This window comes from Stigmatopora argus, chromosome 9 (genome assembly GCF_051989625.1).
Source record: "Stigmatopora argus isolate UIUO_Sarg chromosome 9, RoL_Sarg_1.0, whole genome shotgun sequence".
Classification (NCBI taxonomy): domain Eukaryota; kingdom Metazoa; phylum Chordata; class Actinopteri; order Syngnathiformes; family Syngnathidae; genus Stigmatopora; species Stigmatopora argus.
The window spans coordinates 12,182,508-12,205,896 of record NC_135395.1 but is presented as its reverse complement, the minus strand read 5'-3'; the positions used below and the strand labels follow the sequence as shown (position 1 = coordinate 12,205,896).

The 23,389-nt window shown below is 39.9% G+C and overlaps 1 protein-coding gene across 2 annotated transcripts; it reads left to right on the top strand.

Moving 5' to 3' along the window:
- The first annotated feature begins 164 nt into the window (after nt 1-164).
- On the top strand, nt 165-23,389 carry vegfba (vascular endothelial growth factor Ba). Of its 2 annotated transcripts, XR_013303180.1 has the most exons (11): nt 165-280; nt 932-1,064; nt 5,694-7,061; nt 11,176-11,227; nt 11,299-11,495; nt 11,583-11,656; nt 12,117-12,149; nt 13,414-13,476; nt 15,598-15,792; nt 16,973-17,378; nt 23,325-23,389. XR_013303180.1 is itself a non-coding variant. In XM_077609128.1 (10 exons), exons 3-10 carry the CDS (start codon nt 6,984-6,986, stop codon nt 16,992-16,994), a joined length of 714 nt encoding a protein of 237 aa, XP_077465254.1. In that variant the 5' UTR covers nt 165-280; nt 932-1,064; nt 5,694-6,983; the 3' UTR covers nt 16,995-20,899. The 2 variants fall into 2 exon arrangements, 1 of the variants encoding a protein (XP_077465254.1); XM_077609128.1 differs by lacking the exon at nt 23,325-23,389 and having other exon boundaries at nt 16,973-20,899.

Here is a 23,389-nt window from a genome sequence, read left to right as displayed (position 1 = left end):
CCAAACAAATAAAAGAATGTGTTGAGTTAAAGAATGGAATCCATCATTTTTTTTCTAGACCATTAATCATAATTGTATCTGATACAGTTTGAGATTTAGTGAACTATTGCCTATTCAATAACTTGCCATGTCATTTTTTTATTTTATTTTTTAAATTTTCTCCTGCAGATGAATAATGCAGCGACAAGCCCTGAACAGTTCTCAACAGCAACCCACATTGATCTGGAATATATCCTAAAAGAGTTGGAATCACTGTCTGATTGCATGGATCAACTGTGTAGTATGTATCATTTTGTAAAATACCCGCAAGCATTATTTATGCTCCATAGAATCTACTCAGACATCAATTGTGGATAAGGATGACATTGATGATCAATTGTCAACTATGCAAATCACGAGATGTAACAGTTTGCCCTCAATCCGCAATGCGATAGCCACACGTGGATTACGGGAGTCCAACTGCTATGCAAGTTACCCCAGCTTTGAGGTGTCAATGGTGCCGAGTTGCATTGTTGCATGTGACAGCTGTCATTTTGTAACCCGCTGGTGGTTGGATAGTAACCGAAGGATTACTCAAATGTCTTATTCATCAAACAGGATGTTTTGACTTGTTCTTTGCCGAGGGGGACAGTTACAGTAATAAAAAAAGAGCACCCTCATTAAAAATAAATTTTCTCCTTAACCACTCAAATCCAAGAAACCTCAAGATTTGTTTAATCCTTAACGTCTTGGAATCCAATACGTTATATTTGTTGAGGATTCCAACATTACAAAGACAGGTTTTATGATAATTTTTCCCCCGCAATACACATGCATTTCATAAAGTTGAGTAAAAGATGACATTGATAAACAATGAAGTTCGTAAACACAAAGATGAATTATCATTGAAAGGTAAACTCTTTTTTACTTCTTTTTTTTTTTCCACCTGCAGTGCAAACCCAGCTCAGGCAATGTGATCTGATTGCTTGTGTCGGTCACCCTGACAAGCTGAGACACCTGAACATCCAGGAGGCACCAAAGCAGCCGCCCCAAGCTTCACGTGAAAAGCATTAAAGAGGGCAGAGGTAATCTTAGCACAACTATAAGGCAGATAAACACATTTCTCTTCAAATGGTACACCGTTTCGTGTAGGTAAAAAAAAAAGTATAACCTTAACCTTTGTGAAAGTTGGGACATTGATTGTTTTCAGTGGTAGCCACTATTAAATCATTTGTTTGATCAAACGTGCACATTTAGCAGCTCGGTGTTGGCGCAGGACAGAATACTGCAGGGAGCTGCAGACCTTAAGTGTTTGGGTTTAGAGCGCCAATGTGTGCCTGTGATGTGTAATCATCTCCTTTACCCTGGGGAATTTAAAAACACTTGAAGGGCCCATAAAAAGCTGACTTGGACCTAATGATGTGCAGTGGTACACTTCTCTACAAGCATTAAACATTGCCTGTGGCGTGCACACTTTTCAGTTTGTATTTAGCGAACGGCCAACGATTTTCCCCTCTTCCCCGTGTGTGTGTATATATATGTACATATACGTGTGTACGTGTACAAATACCGTATTTATTCGAGTACAACACGCACCCATAATTTGTGACAAAAAATTGGTATACATTCATTTTTTTCATTTTTCCTCAGCTCACACCAAGGATTGCACCAGTACCGGTAACTGGCATATGCTGAACACATGTCGCCATGCCAAAACTTTAATTCACAACATATGGTATGGAAACCTGGTAAAACAAACTACTACCAATATAAACACAATTCTCAAATGGAATTGACATATTTACGTCCTTAAAGTCTAATTCACCATCAAAATTTTTAAAAATTTTCAAAGTATGATTGATCATCATCAGATTCAGCAAACAATTGATTCAATTTTTCTTGAGCAAGGATAGCTCTCCCTGGGCAGACTCGCTTCCCTGGAGCAATTTTTTTTTATTTTTACAACCCTATATTATCCTACTAAACTTGCCAAGGCTATTTGAAGAGGGCTGGCTTTTGTAAAAGAAAGTATATTGTCGCCACCTGGCGGACAAAAACAGGTTCTACGTCTACCATTATACATAACGGTTGCGGAGGCGGCTTTTTCACCGGCAGAGAGCAGTGTTTGACCGGGATACTTGTATAAAGCGCACCCGAACTTTGCTTCAGTTTTTTTGGTACAAGATGTGTGTGTGTGTGTGTGTGTGTGTATGCGTGTACGTATATGTATCAGTGTGTATGTATATGTATGTGTTTATGTATATGTACATACATGCACTCGCACACGCACACGCGCACACAGTCACACACACACACGGCGGAAGAAAGATTGCAACTTTTTATTTTTGTTCCCTAAACGGGACAGGCAGGAATACAGGTGCTAGTGCGGTACTCGTGGCCCCTCGTCAAGGGGGTTACAAGGGAGGGCTGCCTGTATGTATGCATGCGTGGGGCCCCTGCTAAAGGGGGACAAGGCCACAGAGGTTATGTCCTCTGTCACTCTCCCTCTTTTAGAAAGCGTTACTATTGACTAGTTTTCACGCTTGTGCTTTAATTGGGGTCAGCAATTTAGTTTTTTTTTTTTAAAGTTGAAAAATGTTTTGAAAAGGGATCCTTCATTTTTAATCGCATTGCCTGCCATTGACAACAATAGGCGTCCAATTACAACTGTGATGATGGCTTTGAATGACTATTTGTTTTGTTGTGATAACTGTTCAAATTAATGCAGGGTGGATATAAATGGAATTCATGAGATTAAAATGACTAAAAAGAGACGTGGTTAGCGTGTCAGCCTCACAGTTCTGGGGTCGAGGGTTCGATCCCAGGTGGGTTCTACTCTTATCTCTACAGTATTTACCTTGCTGATGTTTTGAAACCCGAATTAAAAAGATATAATCCTACAAAAAGAGAATATAGCCTACAGGAGTCGGCGTTAAGTAACTCTTTGGTTCAGGACAGTTACAACTAACTTGTACCCACAATTCAAACACATTTCTTATGAAATAATATGCGCTGACGTTTGAAGCCACTTGAGGACAGCAAAGAATATTTGAACCTATTATATTCAGCATGGCATCACATCAGATAGTAATGAGTTATGTGAACATTTTAGCTCCTCCCGTCCCCGGCTCAACTTCGCAACACCAGAGGCACCCAATAAAAGGCTTTATTTGATGTCGCTCACAAAGGGATTAACAGTGCGATTTATAGGAGCAGCTTTATCGTCCCGGCATTCATTTGTTTAGAGTGTCAAATAAAGCCCAACAGCATGTCATTTTATACCAGGCTTTAAGAATCTGAATGTGTAAAGGGAAGCAGCCGGCTTTATGGCTCACTGAAGAGCTTTCGTTTTACGCTCGGCTGCTGCCTTAAAAACCCACCCATTCATTTTCTATAGTCCTCATTAGAGTGGGTGGTGAACTGAATCCTATCGCGGCTCACTTTAGAGTGAGGAGTGGGAACGATCAAACCCTGCTGCTCTCGACCGCTCATAAATCAAGTCAATAATTTACCTGCTATACTAAGATGGCTATCATTTTTCCCACATGATGACGCAGAGGTGTGCACTGAAGCATGATTTGACACCCTTCAATGTCAAATCAAAGTGGGTTCGTGTGTGTCTGTTAGTTGAATCGCCACTAAAGGTAGTATGTTTGGGTTATCACTACGCACATAAGGGTGGCTGAGTGCAAGGGTGTGCTTTGTAGGGGGGAACATTATCTCGGAAGTCTCAGCTGCAGGATGGCTGTCGACCAAAAAAAAAAAAAAGGATCCCAGCTGACTTTGGGCCAGAGGCGGGGGACACCCTGAATCGGTGGCCAGGCGATTGCAGCAACACCAATCAATACATTCATTTTTCGTAATGTACTTGGGGATTTTTTGCACTTTGAAAAATGTTCGAATTTAGGAACTTGCCGTCACATTGACTTGTGTGGGGTCCTTGTGTTAGTGTGAAATCGATCTGAACTCGGGGGTTCCTGAAGATACACGGCCACACAAGTGCCTCTCTTTTAAGGCGAAAAACTGTGACCATCAGTGGTTCCCCCTGACACAACCTCGCACACATGAGAAGAAAAGTAGATTTTAAGGGCACACTCTGTCACTACCAGAAGCCCCATGACACACATTGAACTGGACGCAACCGGTTTAATGATTGACCTAAGGGGTTCTTACAATAGTTCTACTATTGTGCCACTGAATCTCGTGAATCTCTCATTGAAATATTCCTGTTATCTCAGTAGCATCAGAAAATTTCTGAATTAGCGACATCATTTGTGATTTATATCATGGAAGATGGCCATTCAAGTGTCTGTCTGCTTCCTCGTTACGAGGATAAAAGGCCAAGCTTGAGTAAAAGTCTCAAAATAACTCCCAGCTGAGTGACGTCTCCCACTTATCGCCACCGTTGCGCATTTTGTACTTGTCCAGAAACTCAGTGTTTCTGCCATAAGATTTCCGTCTGTTTCTTGAAACCGTTAACCCTGGAAAAAAACAGCCACAATGACACAGAAATAAATTTGAACCATCTCATCTCATTTTCTGAACCGTTTTATCCTCATTAGGGTCATGGGGGTGCTGGAGTTTATCCCAGCTCACTCTGGGCCAGAGACAGGGGACACCCTGCATCGGTGGCCAGCCAATCACAGGGCACAAAGAGATGGACAACCATGCACACTCACACCCATACGTAGGGGCAATTTAGAGTGTCCAATTAGCCTACCATGCATGTTTTTTGGAATGTGGGAGGAAACCGGAGTACCCGGAGGAAACCCACGCAGGCCCGGGGAGAACATGCAAACTCCACACGGGTGGACCAACCTGGATTTGAACCAAGGACCTCAGAGATGTGAGTCCGACACGCTAACACTCGCATCACCGCGCCGCCCGAATTTGAACCCATAATGAATATTTCATTAAATGTAACATTTAGCAACCAGTAGCATGTTAAAAATGGTGCTTTTAGGGAATAAGCAGACATTCTCCAGCTAAAAAAAAGGCAATCCGACACATCCATAATCAAAGAGACAACACCCAGTCAGATCTAATTTTACCCGAGTCACAACATACTCACTGCAACCGCATTCAACCTTTTCAGCATTATTCATAGCATACAAGTATAAAAGGAATGGCTCACCCACCTGGCCCTCTCCTTGGATTTGTTGTAGATTTCCGTAATGACGCAATCCTTCTCGTCCATGAAGTTGTTGTGGACCTCTTCTAGCTTCCTGCAATAATGAAAAAAAGTGAATTTGAGATATTTTACTTGTCAAACAGTGAAAAGCAAAGATGTTTGATGAAATGAAAACCTTGTGATCATTTTTCATCATCAACATTTAGATGGAAGATTTAAAGTTTGAGGTTCCTTAGCTCAAATAGTGGTTCATTGTCAATGGGTCAAATAGTGAATAGAGTACATTAGTAGAAAGCAACACATGATTCTGTGACTGATTCTTCATTTTCACTCAAAGAGACTATTTTGGAGCTCTTGAACCATTACATATATCTCCCAATTTGTGTTATCTTAAATGTAGGAGGCAATGCAAAGCAATTAAGTGTGGGCCCCTGACTATAAAAAGTTCAGAATTTGCTGATTTACCCCCCTCTTTTTTATCATTCAAAATGGGTATATTTATTTACACTGTTTTAAACTTTCTTATATTTATCTACCTGTTCTAGTTAAGTAATCAGTACATATATCTGCATTTATCTTTTAGTATATTTGTCCGGGACTGAAACTGTGTTACCTGAAGAAGACAAAGTGCGCCCCTACGCTGAGCGCCATTGTAAGGAAGCAGTACCCCACCTGGCGGAAGTTTCTTTTGCGCCGACGCTCCTTCTCCTCCTCTGACATCTCTTGGGCATGGGATTGATACATTTGCTCCCAGTACAAAAAGTAACATCTCTCTACATGAAACTGGTTAGTCGCTTTTTGTAATAATCTAACGACCAAATGGCAAGTTGGCAACAGTGACTCTTCTTTCATAAAGTTATATCTGTTTTCCACTGACGACCCTATTTTTGCTCATTTCAAAAACTTAAATATTAGCAATTGTTACCATGATTAATTTTTTTTAATTATTAATCATTATTGTATTTTCCCCTAAAATATATTTTTCACACTCTAAAATGTGTTGCCTGTAAATTTTGTAAATTTTTAAGTCTGACTAATGTCATCCCGTGGGCTTTCTCCACAGAAGGTGACATTCTCCTCTCTCTCTTTCCACAAAAATGGCCGTTCTTTTGGCTTGGCCTTTTCCCTGGAGGCGTCTAAGCGTAAGCGCAAGTGTGCGCGTGCGTTTGTGCGTCCGCGTGTGCGTCCGCGTGTGTGTGTGTCAAGGGCAAAAAAAGGAAAAGGAGCCGGGCTGCCACTCCAAATGAACACCGACCGCTCAGCTCTGCTGATAATTCAGCCCCCCTCCTTTTTTTCTGCCCCCCCAGGACAAACCTCACTAGTTCTACTCCACTTGGGCCAAGCCGTTTGTTATCATAAATGTGATTTTTTTTCCGAGAGGATTTAAGAGCGGCGACGTGCTCCGCGGGAGCCACAGCATGGAGACAGTGTGACCGAGCTCGGAGCGACATATGCGGCAGCGTCTTCCCTCTCCCTCCCGCCCCCTTCCTCGTCATGCGGTGGATCTCCGCACGAGCCAGCATCCCATTGAATTGATTCAAATCCTTTGAAGAAGGATTCCACCATGGAAAGAAGACCACTGTTCACGTAAAAAAGCTCAACTTTGCTCAAGTCTTTTGATGAAGTGGATGAAGAGAGGAATATCCACAGGAACATGAGTGTCGCACACCTCCGGATGGAAATGAAGATGCCGCCGAGGGTGTCGTTGCACGGCCGGGAAACTGGAGAGTGAACGCCGGCTTTGGTGCGCCTTTGCTCGGTCACGGAGGACACCCGCACACGCGGAGGCAGAGAGACATATTTGGATACAAATGATCCAATATTATTATTATTATTATTAGTCAGCCAGCTCTACAGGACTCCCGTACACACAATGGGGATTATACTCCAAGTTATTCTAGGAATGTTTCAATTCCTGCTGCTCACCACAATCCCGACGTCCCACGCCAAGGTAACGTATGCCGTGTGCGTCTGCGTGTGTGCGTCTGCGTGATCGTGTACGTTGGACCATCTGACCTCTAAAGTGTCTTTGCATGCTTGTGCTATCTAGTACATACTTGATGTATTTATAATCACAATGCGCTTCATCTCGTCGTATTTCTGTGCAAGTCATCCTGCTTCAGGTCATTGACCACCTGTCAACTTTACTCCATTTCATCTATTTTGCTATATCGCACTAGTGGATGTTATTGTTTATATTTCTATCTCCATCCATATTTAGGAATCAATCTCTAGTTTACCTTCAGTACATTGATTTGTCTACATTTCAATCCCTTTTAATCTGGCCATTTGGCCATTAATCTGATAGTATTGTTGTTGTTTTTTTGTTGGTGGTTTATTTTGTTAGTTTTGCTGTTCATTAACATATTAACTGATAATGGCAGCCTTGACTGATAAAATAGACTGGACGTCTATCTCTGTCAATGGCGTAACAATAAATCGATCTGGATTGATTGGTTAACTCATTGGCTGCTACTGACGGCGATAAACAAACCAGTTCCACTAAAATGTAACTATTTTTACATCGACCACATCGTAAGTTTGGCGCATTGCAATTCACAAAATTCAAACGAAGGAAACGGAGCTACCACATTCTTGTTGTAATTGCCTAAATATATTTTTTCATAAATCCATAACTCATTGACTTTTGTTGATGACAGGGGCTGGCAGCAGTCAAACTGACAGCCCCTCCTAGTCGAAATGGATTGGATATCTATCAAAGTCAATTGTACTTAAATATGACAATTTAATGTAAATGTCTATCAAATCAAAACTCAAAATCTCGATTGAAGTTCATCTTTTAAATGTGCCGTTTTGTTAAAAACATGCTTTACATTCAATGTTTCAGCAACAAAATTTCCCAAAATATAATTGCATTTTTGCATTTTTTATAGCTTCAGATGAAACGTAACACATTGGGTTAAATGTGTATTTAATATCATATTATATCGATCAAAAGTTCTTCAATGGAATCTAAATGTGGTAGTTTTGTAATATTGACAAAGATCCCATTGCTTTTTTTAAGAATGAATAATCATATCATCATAAAATTGCTGACTTACACCCCAATTGCTAACCGACTAAACCAGACGAAATTACTTCATTTCTCACCACAAAAACAATAACGATGACCATAGATGTATTTCTAGAGGAATTTAATCACAGTGAGTGCACAATATATTTTTTCCAATAGTCTTAACCACGTGACGCTGGGCGATTGTAACACGTGAACTCGTCTTCACCTCACACTCACGGGCAAGTGTTTTCTTTATTTATGTCTAGAGACGTCTATCAGGAACACTCAGTGCCGTAAGGCGCTGGGAGTCAGAGTTGACTCATATACTGTATGTTTTACTCATTCATGAGGCCAGGCGCTACACGGGTCGGCCTTGATTCTTTCCAAGTACATATCCCTGCATTTGCATGGTCACTTGTTGCTAGGCAGAACATATGGGGCGCAATTCAAACTGCCCCATCGAAAAAATTTAAGACTTCAGTGCAAAAAAACTGAGCAGGAGCCACGATTTTATTGTTCTGGATTTGTCCAGTGCTGTTAAAATTCAGATGGAGAAAATGATGTCGTCTGTATCGGGGAGTAGCCCTACTAAGAAATAACATGCGATGCAGTGCAGTATGTATTTTTGGAAATCGAGTTTCAAACCAATTGTCGCCTTTCCCAAGATGATGATAAACATCCAATTGTCTCGCGTTCAATCATTTAATTGCTGACAATTTCATTAAGTTCATCAGACAGACTTCCAGTCCATTTGAAGTAAGAGGGTGGAGCGTTGATTTGCTTTCGACCCTCCCACTTCGACTGAATTGTCAATGAGGTAAAAAAAGGAAAAGGATTTATTTCCTGTGGCTAATATGCATCCTCCCACCAATTAGTAGTTTATCACTAGAAGACACCCAGTTGATTTGAAGTGTCCGGTATAGCATCCCTCTTCAAATGGATTGAAAGTCGCCATCAATGGCAGAAAATGAGTTAAGCATTACCTTACAAAAACAAGTATACAGTAGTTTAGTATTAAAAGGGGAATATATATATATATATATATATATATATATATATATATATATATATATATATATATATATATATATATATATATATATATATAAAAATGGGATACTACACCGCTCGGTGTCTCAATCGGTTTCCCGAGCCCAGAAAAAAATGGTATCGGTGCATCACTATAAATAACTAATGTGAATGGACGTGTTTAAATCACTTAGTTTGGGTACCACAGAAGGTATTATGTCAGAGAAATACCCAGATTGCCATTCTCGCTTGTGTGTGCGTACGTGTAAAAAGGGGTGGAACTGTTTAACATGTGCCCACTGAACAAAGTCTACATTCCCTTACATGTGGCCTTGGCCGTTTCCACATTGACACACACAGTTATTGGACTTTTGTGTGTATTTTCTGTGCATTATGCCTCCATAACACTCATAAACTCATTAAACTTGCTCACGGAAATCTGTGTCAAGTTAAACATTTGTCCTCCTTTAAATGATTGGAGGTCAATGTGACATGAGCGGACGGAGACATGATTCAAATTGTGGAATAACGCCACTGGGATTAGACTGCATGTCGAAACAGCCTCACATTTAAATGATTGAACTCTTAAACCCACAGTGCTCGTAGGTGAGTACACTGTCTCTCCTCGGAAACATGGAGGAGGATTATGATAGGTTACTTTGATTTATCTGGCAAAAAGGTGTCTTGAATATGATATGCTGTAACGTAATGTATTTTTTTTACCTTTACAGCAGGGTCATAACGTCAAAGATGAGCTCAAGAATTTCAGATGCTGCCAAAATCATTAAAGTTGTGTTTTTTTTAAAGGGAAATTTTTTTGTGAGGTGTTCTAGTTAGTGTTGGCCACACGTGCTGGAGTTTTTGCCTTTTGTGTGTCGCTTCTTGAACCTTTAATCCTGGTGGCACCGACTCTCACTCTCGGATTTTCTTGTAGCAGGTGGGCGGGCAAAAGGGGCAAAGGTAGCCGCTCCAGCTCAACAAACCTTCTCAAACTTTTCCACGACAACTATTTTGTCACGTCAGTTCAACTAATGACAGACAAGTTTACAGCGGGAGGCCTCCATCCTGTCATTTAACGTCGTAACGCACTTCTCAGGTTCAAAAGGAGCCGCGGGGCGTTATTTAACAGGAAATCCTTTCATCATTTCAAGACTTATTTTGAAAGAAAACTCCACGGACTGAAGTGCACTTGATTTTATTTGAGAGGAGTTCAAATGGGAGAGTTGATCGGCAGGTCAAAAATGGGACAATATGCGAGTAAATCATACAAAGTGTAGGGTATGTTTTTCACTTGCAATGAAAATAAAATGTCATTAATGTTCCAAAGGAATAGTTCTAATGGAAAAATTCAACTCTATTATTTAATTTATTACTAGCCAATAATGGCAATAGACATCCATTTCAACTAGGAGGGGTGGCAGTAGTAATTCATTGATAAATGGATTGGCTGTAACATGCCGTAAAAGGCAATTGTGTAATGTTAGCTCACTTTTTGTTGCACTTAATGTTTCTATTACAATCTTTTGCAGAGTGCAAGCTTTTGTTGTTGTTGTTGTTACAGCATGCGCACAACTAGCCCTGTCCTTTGTTATAACATAATAGTGTTAAGTAAACATTGCAGTCATGCATGCTTCTCCCATATTTCATTGTATGTCAATATTTGAGATTTCTTTTTTTATCAAACAAGCACATATGTTCATACAATGCTTTTCATATTTTTTTAAAGAAAACGTAAATAATAGAAATAGAAACTAAGATTGTATTTTATTATACATTGTGTACATATTGAAGTATTGTTTTAAGATTTGTTACTTTTTACATTTAATCAATTGTTTTCATTTTCCTGTTTGAATTTAATGTCCAAACTATTCAGATGAAAACATTTACTCCATTTCAAGATTCCCTACTCCTTTGGAAATAATATTGAACATCAAAGAAATAACTCATTGTAGAAGATGTTGTCTTTCTCCCATTCAATCTCAATTTTTTATACTTCTCATTTTTCTTTCTCTCCCATCAGCTGGCTCACTGGCGGCCCACCGACTCATCCAGATCCAGAGACGGTCGAGAAGGTAAGTTGCCAGTTCCTGGCCAAGTTGCCTCTGACCCTTCAAGAAAATGCCACTTCCGCACCTCTTCTCAGTGCGGCGTTGGCTGGAGGTCTACTCCCGCAGCGGCTGCGAACCCCGAGAAACCTTGGTGGAGGTCTGGCGGGAGTTGCCGGGCGAGACGCACCACCTCTTCGTGCCGTCCTGCGTGGCACTGAGGAGATGTGGCGGCTGCTGCGCCGACGAGGCCATGGACTGCGTGCCCTCTCTCACGCACACGCTCACCATGGAGGTACAGTGCGCGCAATGCATGCATTTCTTCAACATATGAGTGTTGTGACACGGAAAGCTGGCTTCATGTGTTTTTTTTTGTGTGTAGCTGATGCGGACTTCCTTCATGAAACATGAGCTCATTGCGCTGACCTTTGTGGAACACAGCCAGTGTGAGTGCAGGTAAGAAAAACACACGTCATAGTTGTACTGCTAGTCTTGGAGAAATGGATCTAAATAGACATAGATACTAATTGAATATAACAAAAGGTGAATTAGAGTTGGTTATGACAATCTCAAGGGAGCAAAATGGCATTAAGTCAGGTGTCAGACATTTGTAGGAAACTCACACTCCAAAAGAACATTATATTATAAAAAGTGTTGCATCGATGCCGCTACTATTATCGATACCAGTATACTAGTATCGGTATTAGTACTAATACAGAACTTAAATGATAACGTCAGTATCAGGGAGCACTAAGAAATAAAAAAAGCGGTGCTGCGAAATATGCACTTTACGAGCTACTCTGATTTACATCAACAATCACTGCCAAGCTACCTGTTAAAGATTAGACATTTATCAATGTCAATGGTAGCCAATGTAGTAACTGCATCCTGACTCTAACATGTTATCTATTTGCAGACTAAAAGAACAGCGTCAGCTGACAACAACAAGGTACAGTAGAATAGTATTTCTCCTCTTTGTTTTTTTTAACTCTAATTTGGCTTTTTCATTATAAGATGAGCATTTTAGCCCATAAAAAAAGGCCTTTTCAAGTTTACGTTGTTGGAAAAGGTCACATTTTGAATCATTTCAAAGCAATTACTTGTGAGTAAACATGTAAAGATTCAAATGTCAGGTGTTTGCCTTTGTGTAAATGCACTGAAAATGGAAGAAACCATTGTGTGAGGAGCTAAGCATATCCACATCTGCAAACAGACTGTAGTCCAAAAAGACCGTCATATGTATATCGCCCTGCTTCCTGTTTGGATGTGGACGTAAACAGAGAGGTGTAGTGTATTAGTGTGCGCTGTATGCGTGTATACATTAGTTTCATGACTCAATAAGGGTTTTTTGCGTGGGTGCTTTTTCTATACACTAGACTAGACCTACCTGCACGATGTCATACATCTGTAAATACTACGTGTACATGATCGGCGGGTGTTTGAAATTTTTGCCCCCTGTGTAATGTCCCTCACTGAGTTAGGATCTATGTGACTGCCTCCCAGCATCCCCCGGGGCGACCCGCATCCTGTTGTCACCATAGTAATGATTTTATCTGGCTCGCCGGGTACGCACACGCAGCAGCAGTAATGAAGTGCAGTCACGCATCCGTCCTTGTCGTCGTCTATTCAAGGCAATGACAAGGAGGAACATTATGATCCTGATGATGCGCCAGCTGTGCTGCTAAATGATCCGCTCATAATTTGAGCTTGTTTAAAGAGAGAAGACGTTTGGAAGCCGGTGCATGTTTAGATTTCAAACCGTTTTACACATTATTTTGACATTCTTAACAGTCATGCTGGCGTGTTATGTTATTCTTTATGGTTGCACACAATTTAAGTGTACCAGATGTCAAAATCCATCCATCCTTATATCACTTTATTCAAGGTCAGCTTCAAATACATTTATGATTGTAGTGAACTAAAATTTGAATTGAAGTTAAGGTATTCAGGGGGAAAAATAGTAGATGTGTTTAAGTTATGTATTGATTTTTGTTTAAACAATCGACACACTCGAAAAAAACGTGGGCATATTACGTCATGTAGGCCACAATATTAACATCTGGAAAACAAGTGTGGGCCGTATTTTGACTGGGAGTCAACAAACAAGCAAACTCCACACTCATTTGCCCCTCCCAGTCAAAATAGATTGGACGTCCTGCACTGTCACTGGCAGTCAGTAAGTGAATAATTTTCCTTATTCTTGTCATTTTCAGGCCCTACCAGGAGCCCACAAGAGGCAAGAAAAAGGGTCGAGGAAGGAAGACCCTCCGAATTGGGTAGGTTCATGAGAAGACACAATATTGAAATCCAAATTGACATGCTAACAACTTTCCACCGGCATGTGTCATACCAGACTTTTTCATTCCTCGGGATAGTTTTTGATTTGCGGCGTGTATTTGAAGACATCCCCTTTGCCTATGTTTGGATGAGAGGTTATCTGGTGTTCGTTATTTGACACAGTTATTTGGACAATTTCTTTTACGGCCACATTAGTCAAGGTCTGACACACACACACACACTCACACACCCACACCAAGTTCACTCACCTCCGTGTGATACTCACGACTGAAAGAGATCTTTGTGGTTGCCAGTATACAACCGGGATGAACAGAATGCGCCTTTGTGGACAACGTTTAACACTCCACAGCACCCTGGGCAGTGCAAAGGACGACAGGAAATCAACATGGAAAATGAGGAGCAAAATTAATGTACATGTCCGTCTTGTTGTTTCACTTAAATCATATATAGTAACTAATACAAAATCCTCATGTGAATTGACTTAAACACACATTGTCCCCTTAAATTGCTAGTTATTTTGAGAAAAAAATCCCAAATTGTTTGCAATGATCAATTTTAATCAAATGGTTAATTTTTTGGTGTGTTTCTTGACAAATCTAACACTGTCAATATACTGTACCTATATTTACTACACTAAACTTTCAAACAGTATATGTTATTTCACCTACAATGGAGCTATAGTATATCACAGATTTTTTAGTACCTGTCAAAAATCTGCGTTTAGTATTGATCGTTAAGAATAGAGACAGACAACACTTAGTGTATTTATGCAAAATGCTTAGAATGTAATATAATTATAATAAAATATTTTTTTATTCTCCATCTGACACAGACAAAGCCAGTTTAACCCTCCACTTCCTCTTCTAAAAAAGAGGAACTTTGTGGTCTAATGACACTAGAATTTCTAGAATCTTCTTTTTTGCTATTTATTCTGACAACAAAAACACATTCAAAATCAACTTTGATGGGCTAAAGCAGGGTTGCCATTCAGAAATATCTGCGCTCACTGTGGATGACTACATCTGGGAAATTCTGACCATTATTTTCTTTTCATCACTATTACACATTAAGATTGCATTTCATTTTTTTTTCAGTATATCGAGCAAGCCTTTTTTGTTGTTATGCACATGATAAAGAGTTCAGTTTATCTTTGATGCCCTCGCATGTCGGAATGATCTCCAACTGTTGCCCATGCATTAATAGACTGCAAAAAAACCAGAAACATAACTCAAGAGTGGGTCATGACACCACAGTTTGGATCCTTACTTCTATCTCTACGGACAAATAAACACGCGAGGGTGTCTTCGCCAGCTTTATGTGCGATCGCAGCTTGACGGTGCGAACTGTGTGGGAAGCCACTGTTCTAACACCAAGTACAATGAAAACCTTGTCGCACTATGGCATGAGATTGACATGTGTGTTTAGCGCCGTGATTCCCATGACTGAATCCACAGCGTTGGGAGGAATAAAAGAATTAGCGCACCTTTTGGCCGTCACTCATATCCGGGCCCCAGGAGGTCAAAGGGGGCTCCGATTTGGGTGTGATGTCCCCTTCAGAACTCATCCATCACCCCCCAACTGGCTTTATTCGAGCTCTAGCAGGGGTGAAATCTGCGTAATTTGCTCCCGAATGCCACCTTCTCTATCCGTGCCAGCGGCAGGCGTGGTCAGCGTGGGCCTGGACAAAGATGGCCTCTCTGCCTCATTAAGTATCTTCATTATCCAACAGCCTCCTGGGAAGAAGCAAATGGCGAAGCTTTTCTCATCCCCGTCTCACCGAGCCGATCGGAAACTATGACGACCGAGGGGATGAGCTGGGAAGCAAACGGGATTGCTAAAACATTTGTTCATGTGGATGTCTCCTTTAGAGACCCACAATTAATCACAACCTGTAAACAGATAGTTGATTGGACAGGGTATCCTAAAAGTCCCGACGCACTTCCTTTATTCCTGTTTATCGTTTGGACAGACGTGAGGATATCCGCGTTTGAGAATTTTTGAATGTTTTTTCATTCAGGTGTCAAACTCATTTTCAATAATAATTACAAGACTGGTCACTGAATTGCCTCAATAAGCCAAGAAATGTTTGCCCTTTCTAGGACTCCTGTTTTCTCCTCTACTTCACCCACCAACACTTCTCCACCTCCTCTTCCCCCGACGACCATGCGGCCATCTTGTCGACCGTGCCGAGGCAGGAAGTGGACGCAGGATGCCACGTCGTGTCGGTGTCTCTGTACGCTCACTGCTGAGACCTGCCACCGAAAACGCCGGCGACTTAACAGTCATCGCTGCAGGTTGGTGCAAATGCAGACATACATCTTTATGTTGGTTCTTTTTTCTGGGCCCCAACAGTATAAAAACTGACTCAAAGTCAGGCTTGCTCGAACCCACCACCCATTGTGAGAAACACTTTTCCTACTAAAATGCAGTACAATTTGAGATGAAGTCACAATGTCAGAGGATACCTGGCTGAGCTAGATAGATTTTACTTCACTGAGCCAAAATCTGTATTTCATTTGATCATAAAATGAAGCAAAGTAGCCCAATCTGCCTTTTTTTTAATACTATTTTTCTGCTTGCATTGGTAGTCATTGACGACTGCCATTAACCCGTCAATGACATAGATTGAAGTGGCGTGTTTTTTTTTTTACTTTTCACTTTGCTATGTTTTTTAAACATTGTGGCAAGAAGCTTTTGAGTTATTTTTCAAAGCATTTCACTCTTTTTCTACTACGACAATAGTTAATACGTGGCCCACAGGAAAGTGCTCCAACAGAAACTCTCGGGGGTCCGCCCAGTTCACGCCTACCGAGTGAGTGAATGACAGATGTAATTATTTCATGCTGTGCAAAGGGGGGAACAAGAGTGCCAAATGTTGACTTAAATAAATCAAGTCATTTATCAAAAAAGAATTGAATTAGAGTAACTAAGTCCATGTTAATATAAAGTAATAACACGTAAAAAATTAAATAAAAATTGAAATAGAGATTTAAAAATATATATAAATAGGTACACTAAAACAAAAATAATAAATAAAGACAATTGTAAATGAAGCCTTAAATAAATGTTTAAATAAATACATAAAAATGTCAAATAAAGAAACATGGGAATATGCGGCGTCCTTACAGTGCTGAGATGGATTCAAAAAACATTTTAATTAAATGAAAATTAAATAAAAATAAAACGAGATCAATTAAAATGGTAACAAATTAAATAATACTCAAATCAATGTTAAAAAAGGTATCAATATTGAAATAATAAGATTTAAATATGTATTTAAATATTTATTTATTTCATTTGGACCCTCCTGATTCTCCATACCCCAGAAAGCCATTTATTTGTATTCAGCTCATTCCCTTCGTCTCATTGGCTGCCATTGACAGCGATAGGCGCTCATTCCATTTAAATTGGAGGGGCTAACAAGATCACTTTCCATCTCCCATTTATTTGATTGCTTTCTGCCTTCCCTTTCAGGTGTGACGCTATGAAGACTTGACAGCACCCCCCTCACTTCATCTTCTCCACCTGAACCCACCCAAAGGAAGTATTATTAGCACACAGCCTGTACTCGCATTTTCTAGCTAAGCCACCACTGTAGCCCTGTACATGTATCATACGTGTGTGCATGTGCGTCTCCACATGTACAGTATATTACGTGCACGGACACGTCCAGTCACTAAACACCTCCCACGAGTGCAGGGACCATGGCGCTGATTTATGATTTATGGAAAATCATTCCCAAGTGGACGTCGACTGCGCACCGGCGAGACTATCATGGATGAAGTGGACCTCTTGAAACACAGAGACGGATTTTTCCAGGTTCACATCGAGGCCAGCGCTTGTGTGGAGGATTAAAAAAAAAACTGCAATCAGATAAAAGGTGCAAACACACTCAGACATGCCGGACGGGACATAGGATACGCACATGCAATGGCGCAGCCTGTGGTGTTTATGTGGACCACGAATGGTGCTGAATGTATCTGTGTGGTCTGGCTCTGAAAGACCCCAGATGGGTTATCCCCCCCTAAAGCAACTGAGCACGGGCGAGCCTTTTGCAGCATTTGTTTTAATTTGAGCCCTTTTGTCTTTTGTCTTTTTCGTCGGACTGAAAGCGGGCCGCTTTTCGCCTGGCTTTGCCTCGCTTTTAGGCAGTGAGAAGAATGACAATAATGAGGCCTGGCGTCTGTCCACTGCTTTGCACACACACGCACACACGCACACACGCACACACATTCCCAGTTAAAGCAGCACACACACAAGCAATGTGAAACAAATGCAGGTAGCCATGATTTTTTTTCTTTCTTTCCTTTCTTTGTCATGAACATTTTTTTTAATCAAACCTGCCTCAATTTAGATACGTTATTCCAATTTTCTCACGTCTCTTGAATGTCTTGTGTCCGTCCGTAATCCACCCGCATAAACAGTTCCGCCGGCTGGCCCAAACGTGGGTACGGCTCCCAAAACGCAAAGCGGGAGTATACGGTCGGTTTATATTCTAAAGTGTTAATGGCACACACACAAAAAGCAGTCAAAGGAAAAGGCGGGGACCTGATTTGTTTGGGAGTTAGGAGACCACCGTTTAGGGATGTTAATTGGCACAAAAAAGGACGAAGGAGGCCCCGAATGTGTTGTCAGTCAATGTGACGGGCCAAAGCCGGAGGCGTGTTGTTTTCGCACGTCAAAATCCAGAGCCGTATTGGCGTGATGGTTAAAAAAAGATCAGAACCATATTGGCATTAACCCTTTCAGGGACAGTTGACAGTAGACAGCTATTCAGAATTTGACACTTAAGACGTTTAACCCTTTACTGAGAAAGTGACTATTTTTGGTAATTAAAAAAAACTTTTTTCATTTTTACTTTTTAATCCTTTATCAGGAAAGTCACTAGTTTTAATCATTTAAATCAAATATATGTTTTAGCAACTGTATTTTTAAATTATTATTGGTGGGGCACTTTAGCACATTAATTCAGATTAGTTAACTACAAAAGATGTTATTTTTTCTTTTTTTTCCCCCACATTTTAATTAATCGCATTATGTCCCTATCACTGAACCTTTTTGGTGCACATTTTTCTGGTAATTGTTGCACACACATCTATCAGCTAGCATAATTGATGAATATGAATCATTCAAGAAAAGTAATCTAAAAAATAAAGGATACCCTGATTAAAAATATAGTTTTGTGCAATTATACTTCTAGATCCACCCACTAAAATCCTTCCAATTATTATTATTTTTGTGCATTTTGGAACAAATATTGAAATGAGATTTTTAAAAATTGGTTCCAAATAATAATTTGTAATTTACAAATGTATAATACTTTTTGTAAGTATAAAGGAATTTATAAATTATTGCATTGTTAATAAAAACTAAATGAATGTGATTCAAATAAATTAAAACTGAAATATACACTGGTTACTGCCCCCGGGTAACACTTAAGTATTTATTCTGACATAGAATTTAACTCATTGCATGCCATTGACAACAATAGACGTCCAATTCTTTCGCACAAGGAAGACTGGCTGTGAATTCTAATCTCCCATTGCCATTGACGTTGCTAGACGTTCAATTCATACAGCCCTCCCAGCCAAATCGATTGGACGTCCACCACCGTCAATGATAGCCAATACATGAGCGCACTGTAGTGGTTAAACAAAAAATAATCATTTGTCAATGAAAGGGTTAAGGACCAAAACCATTGGCTTTGCCACAGAGCTGAAATCTATTTTATTATTTTAATATTACAGGAAACATTTTTTTGCAGCTCATTTTAGCATTTTGTTAGCATTGAAAGGCCTTTCTCTGCCCTGTGCACTCCGCCATTAATGAATGAATGAATAAACTGCGCTAAATGATCATTTGCATATGTCAAACTTTAGTTGAGAATGTCAATCAATGCTTCGATCACTACCTCTTTGTCACAAGACATTCATCGAGTATTACAATATTGTTGTTCCATGTTTCAACTCATTTCCGTTTCATTTTTGATGGTGTTTTAACATAGTACGTATTCTGTTTAGCAATGTGTGACTGTTCAGACAATTTCTTCTTAAGTGGGAGTATTTTGCTTTTATCGTGGTCACAATATAGAAATAACAAGAAGATGCAATACTAGTTTTATGGCTCAATCTGCTCAGTCTAATAAGAGAAATATGAATTTTTAAGGAAATGTAGGGCACCTTCCCTATAAAATTACTGTATGAGTATTTCAAGCAGATTGTATTTCAAGTTGTTGAATACATTGAACATTCAATACATTTCATAAAATGTTCCTTTAGCAATTATTTGAGATGAAGCACACCTTTTATCCTTGCTTTATTTTCACTATAGCGCCTTAGACACTAGGCTTTTATATACGTACCTTACACTTTTGTACAAAAAAAATCAAGTCCTTAAAAACTTTGCTGTTTTCTTTGTTTTTTTTTAACCAATATTGTTCGTCATCCGTTTATCCAGATAGCTTTTTTTTTGCAAAAAGCACATACAGTACAGCAAATGCTATCCTTGCTGAAAAACCACACACAACAAAAACATTCCAGTGGAAGCAGATGAGGTGTCGAGCTCTCAGGAAAGCTAGCGGGGTCAGGGCATTTCGAGGTCTGGATGTTACTAATTCATGTCTGTAAAGTTTTTTTTCTTCTGAATCCAAGCCGGAAAGAATGCATTTGACATCCAAGTATCACAACAGTTCATTCACAGTCTGCATTTGTGTGCATTGTATCTGCACATTTGACTGTAAAGGTCCTTATGTCATATGTAGTGACAATTATTGCTAAGGGTATATGACGTTTTATAATCTCTTGTCAGTGACATACTGCATTCTTTAGAGCAAGGGTTCTCAAACTGTTCACGTTCAGGCACTTCTCAAAAAGTCCATATTCCACAACATCGGCAGGTTTTTTTTTTAATAACCCATGACGTCATTTTATTGCTTTATCGGTTTCGGTGCAAGACTAATAAAATTGTAAAGTTGTAACTAAAAGAAGATGTAGTTTATTATCTGTTTTATCAGCTCATCTGTATGTAATCTCCTTTTTCAATGATAAATAACATAGAATTTCATGGCACAGATTTTTGCGGACCCAAACGAAAACCGGCAGAGCCGCGAAGGTCCAGGGACCCCCAGTTTGAGAACCACTGCCTAAGACAAGTGTGTTATCCTCGCCGCTACAGATACGTTGTACTCATGTAGCCTCTAAAACTCTTTTTTGCTGCTACACCATTTGTGCCCTTTACTGACGTCCTCGTAGAAGAACAATACAGGTTTATGTTGTACTCGTGGAAATAATTAACCAATTGTCCGCAACACTTGCGAGTGTACAGTAAACTGCATCCAATGTATTGGAAGTGATACAACCATCATCTTACAGATGTTATTAAAGGAAACATCTTATTTTTCATACAAAATGGTGTCATTGGTCTCGTTTTACGGTAATGGAAAGCAAACAGGATTATTTTCATGACGCAGCCCCCCTGGGGTTTGAGGACATGGAGTTGTGTGTGTTTTGAGGCACAATATTGTTCCCTCTTATCGGCTTGCTGAGTCAGAAGCAGCTTAAGGACAAACTTACTGTCACTATAGACATGGGAAAATTGATTTTAACGTCCTTTTGTGTATGTACATAAGCCACAAGCGTTAAAATTATGACACTATAATTAATTTTCTTGAAATGATTTTTTAGACTTCCATCAATAGTCAAATGCGTTTCACCTCACAGGTAAAAAGTGGCTTGATAAACTGCCAGCAACAACACATGAAATCAACATTTTCTTAAACTATGACCAAGTTTTTCACGTCCAAACTTGACCAAGCCTATCCAGAACCTTCATTTGGTTTACAAAACCATTCAGAAATTTAATTGCTTGACTGTTTTGGGACATCATCTTGCTGTGGGACCCAAGTGCACTTAACCTTGAGGTCACCAACTATCGTTCAGGGTTTTGTGTTAAAGAGCAGAATTCACTGTTCCATCTTTTACAGCAAGTCGTCCAGGTTCTGTATAAGCATAGCACCCCCAAGAATGCTTTCTAGAATGCTGTGTCACATTTAAGTAATGGGGCACACATCTTCCAAAATGCTCAACATTCCTCTCACTAGTCCAGAGAACATTTTCACTAAAGTCTAGAAAATGGTGCAGATATGTGTTTGATTTGATGTTCTTTTTGGCCAGTTAGCTGTTGTCCTTGAAACACTCATTTATTGAAAACATTCTAACTTGCAGTCTACATTTCAACAATTTAATCCATTTCCCTGCTATTTCAGCTCTCCGGCATTCATGTGTGGTGTCTGCAGAAATTTTACGAACAAGTTCATACATATGTTTATTATTTCAGAGGAAGCTACAATGTCATATTTTGGTTCCCTTATCTAAGCGGTTCAGGCATCAGATGTACAATGAAGTGCAAAGTACACCCAGCTGTTAATGAAACTGATAAGCAGAATGATGTTATTATTCTTAATGATGCAGTAGGCAAGTGAGGTCGGAGCAAGGAGAGGAGCGATGCTGCCAACCTTTTTGTCTTGTCTGCATAGAAGGGCATCATTCCATGACTATATATAGCCGCTAGATGAGGGAGACGAAGAGGGAACGGGATAGTGAGACATGCGTCACTGTAGAAAAAAAAAAAGAGAAGACTCAAAATATTCCTTTTTCCAGACTTGTGCACTTCTAAAATTAACATAAAATATAGTACAATACTACACAACTGTAATTACTGTAACTATCGATCATTTGAGTTGTTTTTTTCCAAACCTTTCTTGAGCAAGTAGAGTTCAAATATAGCACACCAGATATAACAGTGGTTTTTTTTGTTTGTTTTTGTGCTAAAATATCTTTTGGAATTATGGCCAATAAGTGCAACATTTATTTATTTGAGAGGCGGTAAAGAAAATAGATGAATAAATGTAGATTATTGTGTTCAGTTATATTTGATTAGGAAAAAAAAAAAAGTTTTTGTTGTTGTTTTTAATCTGTGAACAGGCTGAAATCAAATTTCCCATCCTCGCTGACCGACCGCAAGAGCTCAAGGTCGGCGTCCTTCACCGGACCGTGACAGATGAGGCCCGTGTTTGTGTTGGAGATAATGCTGTTAGTTTGTTCTGTCAATTACAAAAAAACGTCCTTTGTGCTCGCATTGGACGTTTCCTGTTTGCTCAAGCAGCGCTACGTATACACGTGGCGCTTGTGCTCGCTGTTATCATTACATCGCAACTTCATTTCTTTCTCTCTGCGCCTCTTTCACACACACACACACATACATGGGAGCCCAGATAGCATCAGACAACACACACTTGCAGAGCAGATAACGCTGACTACCTGGCTCAACACAGCTGCTGCTACAAAAGCATGGGAGGAAAAGAAGGGCTGGAGTATTTGAGCAAAATAGGAGCGGGCGCTGTGCAGTACAAGGTGGAAAAATACAGGCAGGAAGGCATAGAAAGCCAAGAGATGCACAAAAACCAAAGCAGATGAAAACATGTGCATGGAGTTCTTTTGAAGGGGGGATTGAGGTGCGAAAAGAGGCATATTTGTGGTCCGGGCGTGCTCGATCATGTCAAACAGAGGATGCGGGTACCAGTAGGAGACATCAGAGAGCCTCCTGGTTGTTATCTCTTTATATACGTCCAAACGTATATAAATGAAGAGTACCTGGAATATGTGAAACAGCAGCCAATCATAAGTTTTAGACTACTTAGACTACTCTACTTATTCTTCCTTCTGCATGCACAAATTTGTTTCATTCCGATTACAATTTTATCTCCACCTATAGGTGGTGGCAGTTATATCTTCAATTTTGTCTGTTTGTTTGCCTGTTTATTTTTCAGATAATTCAAGTTTGGAATGTGAAACAGAAGCGATGATTAATTTTGAGGGTCATGAGGTGAAAGGT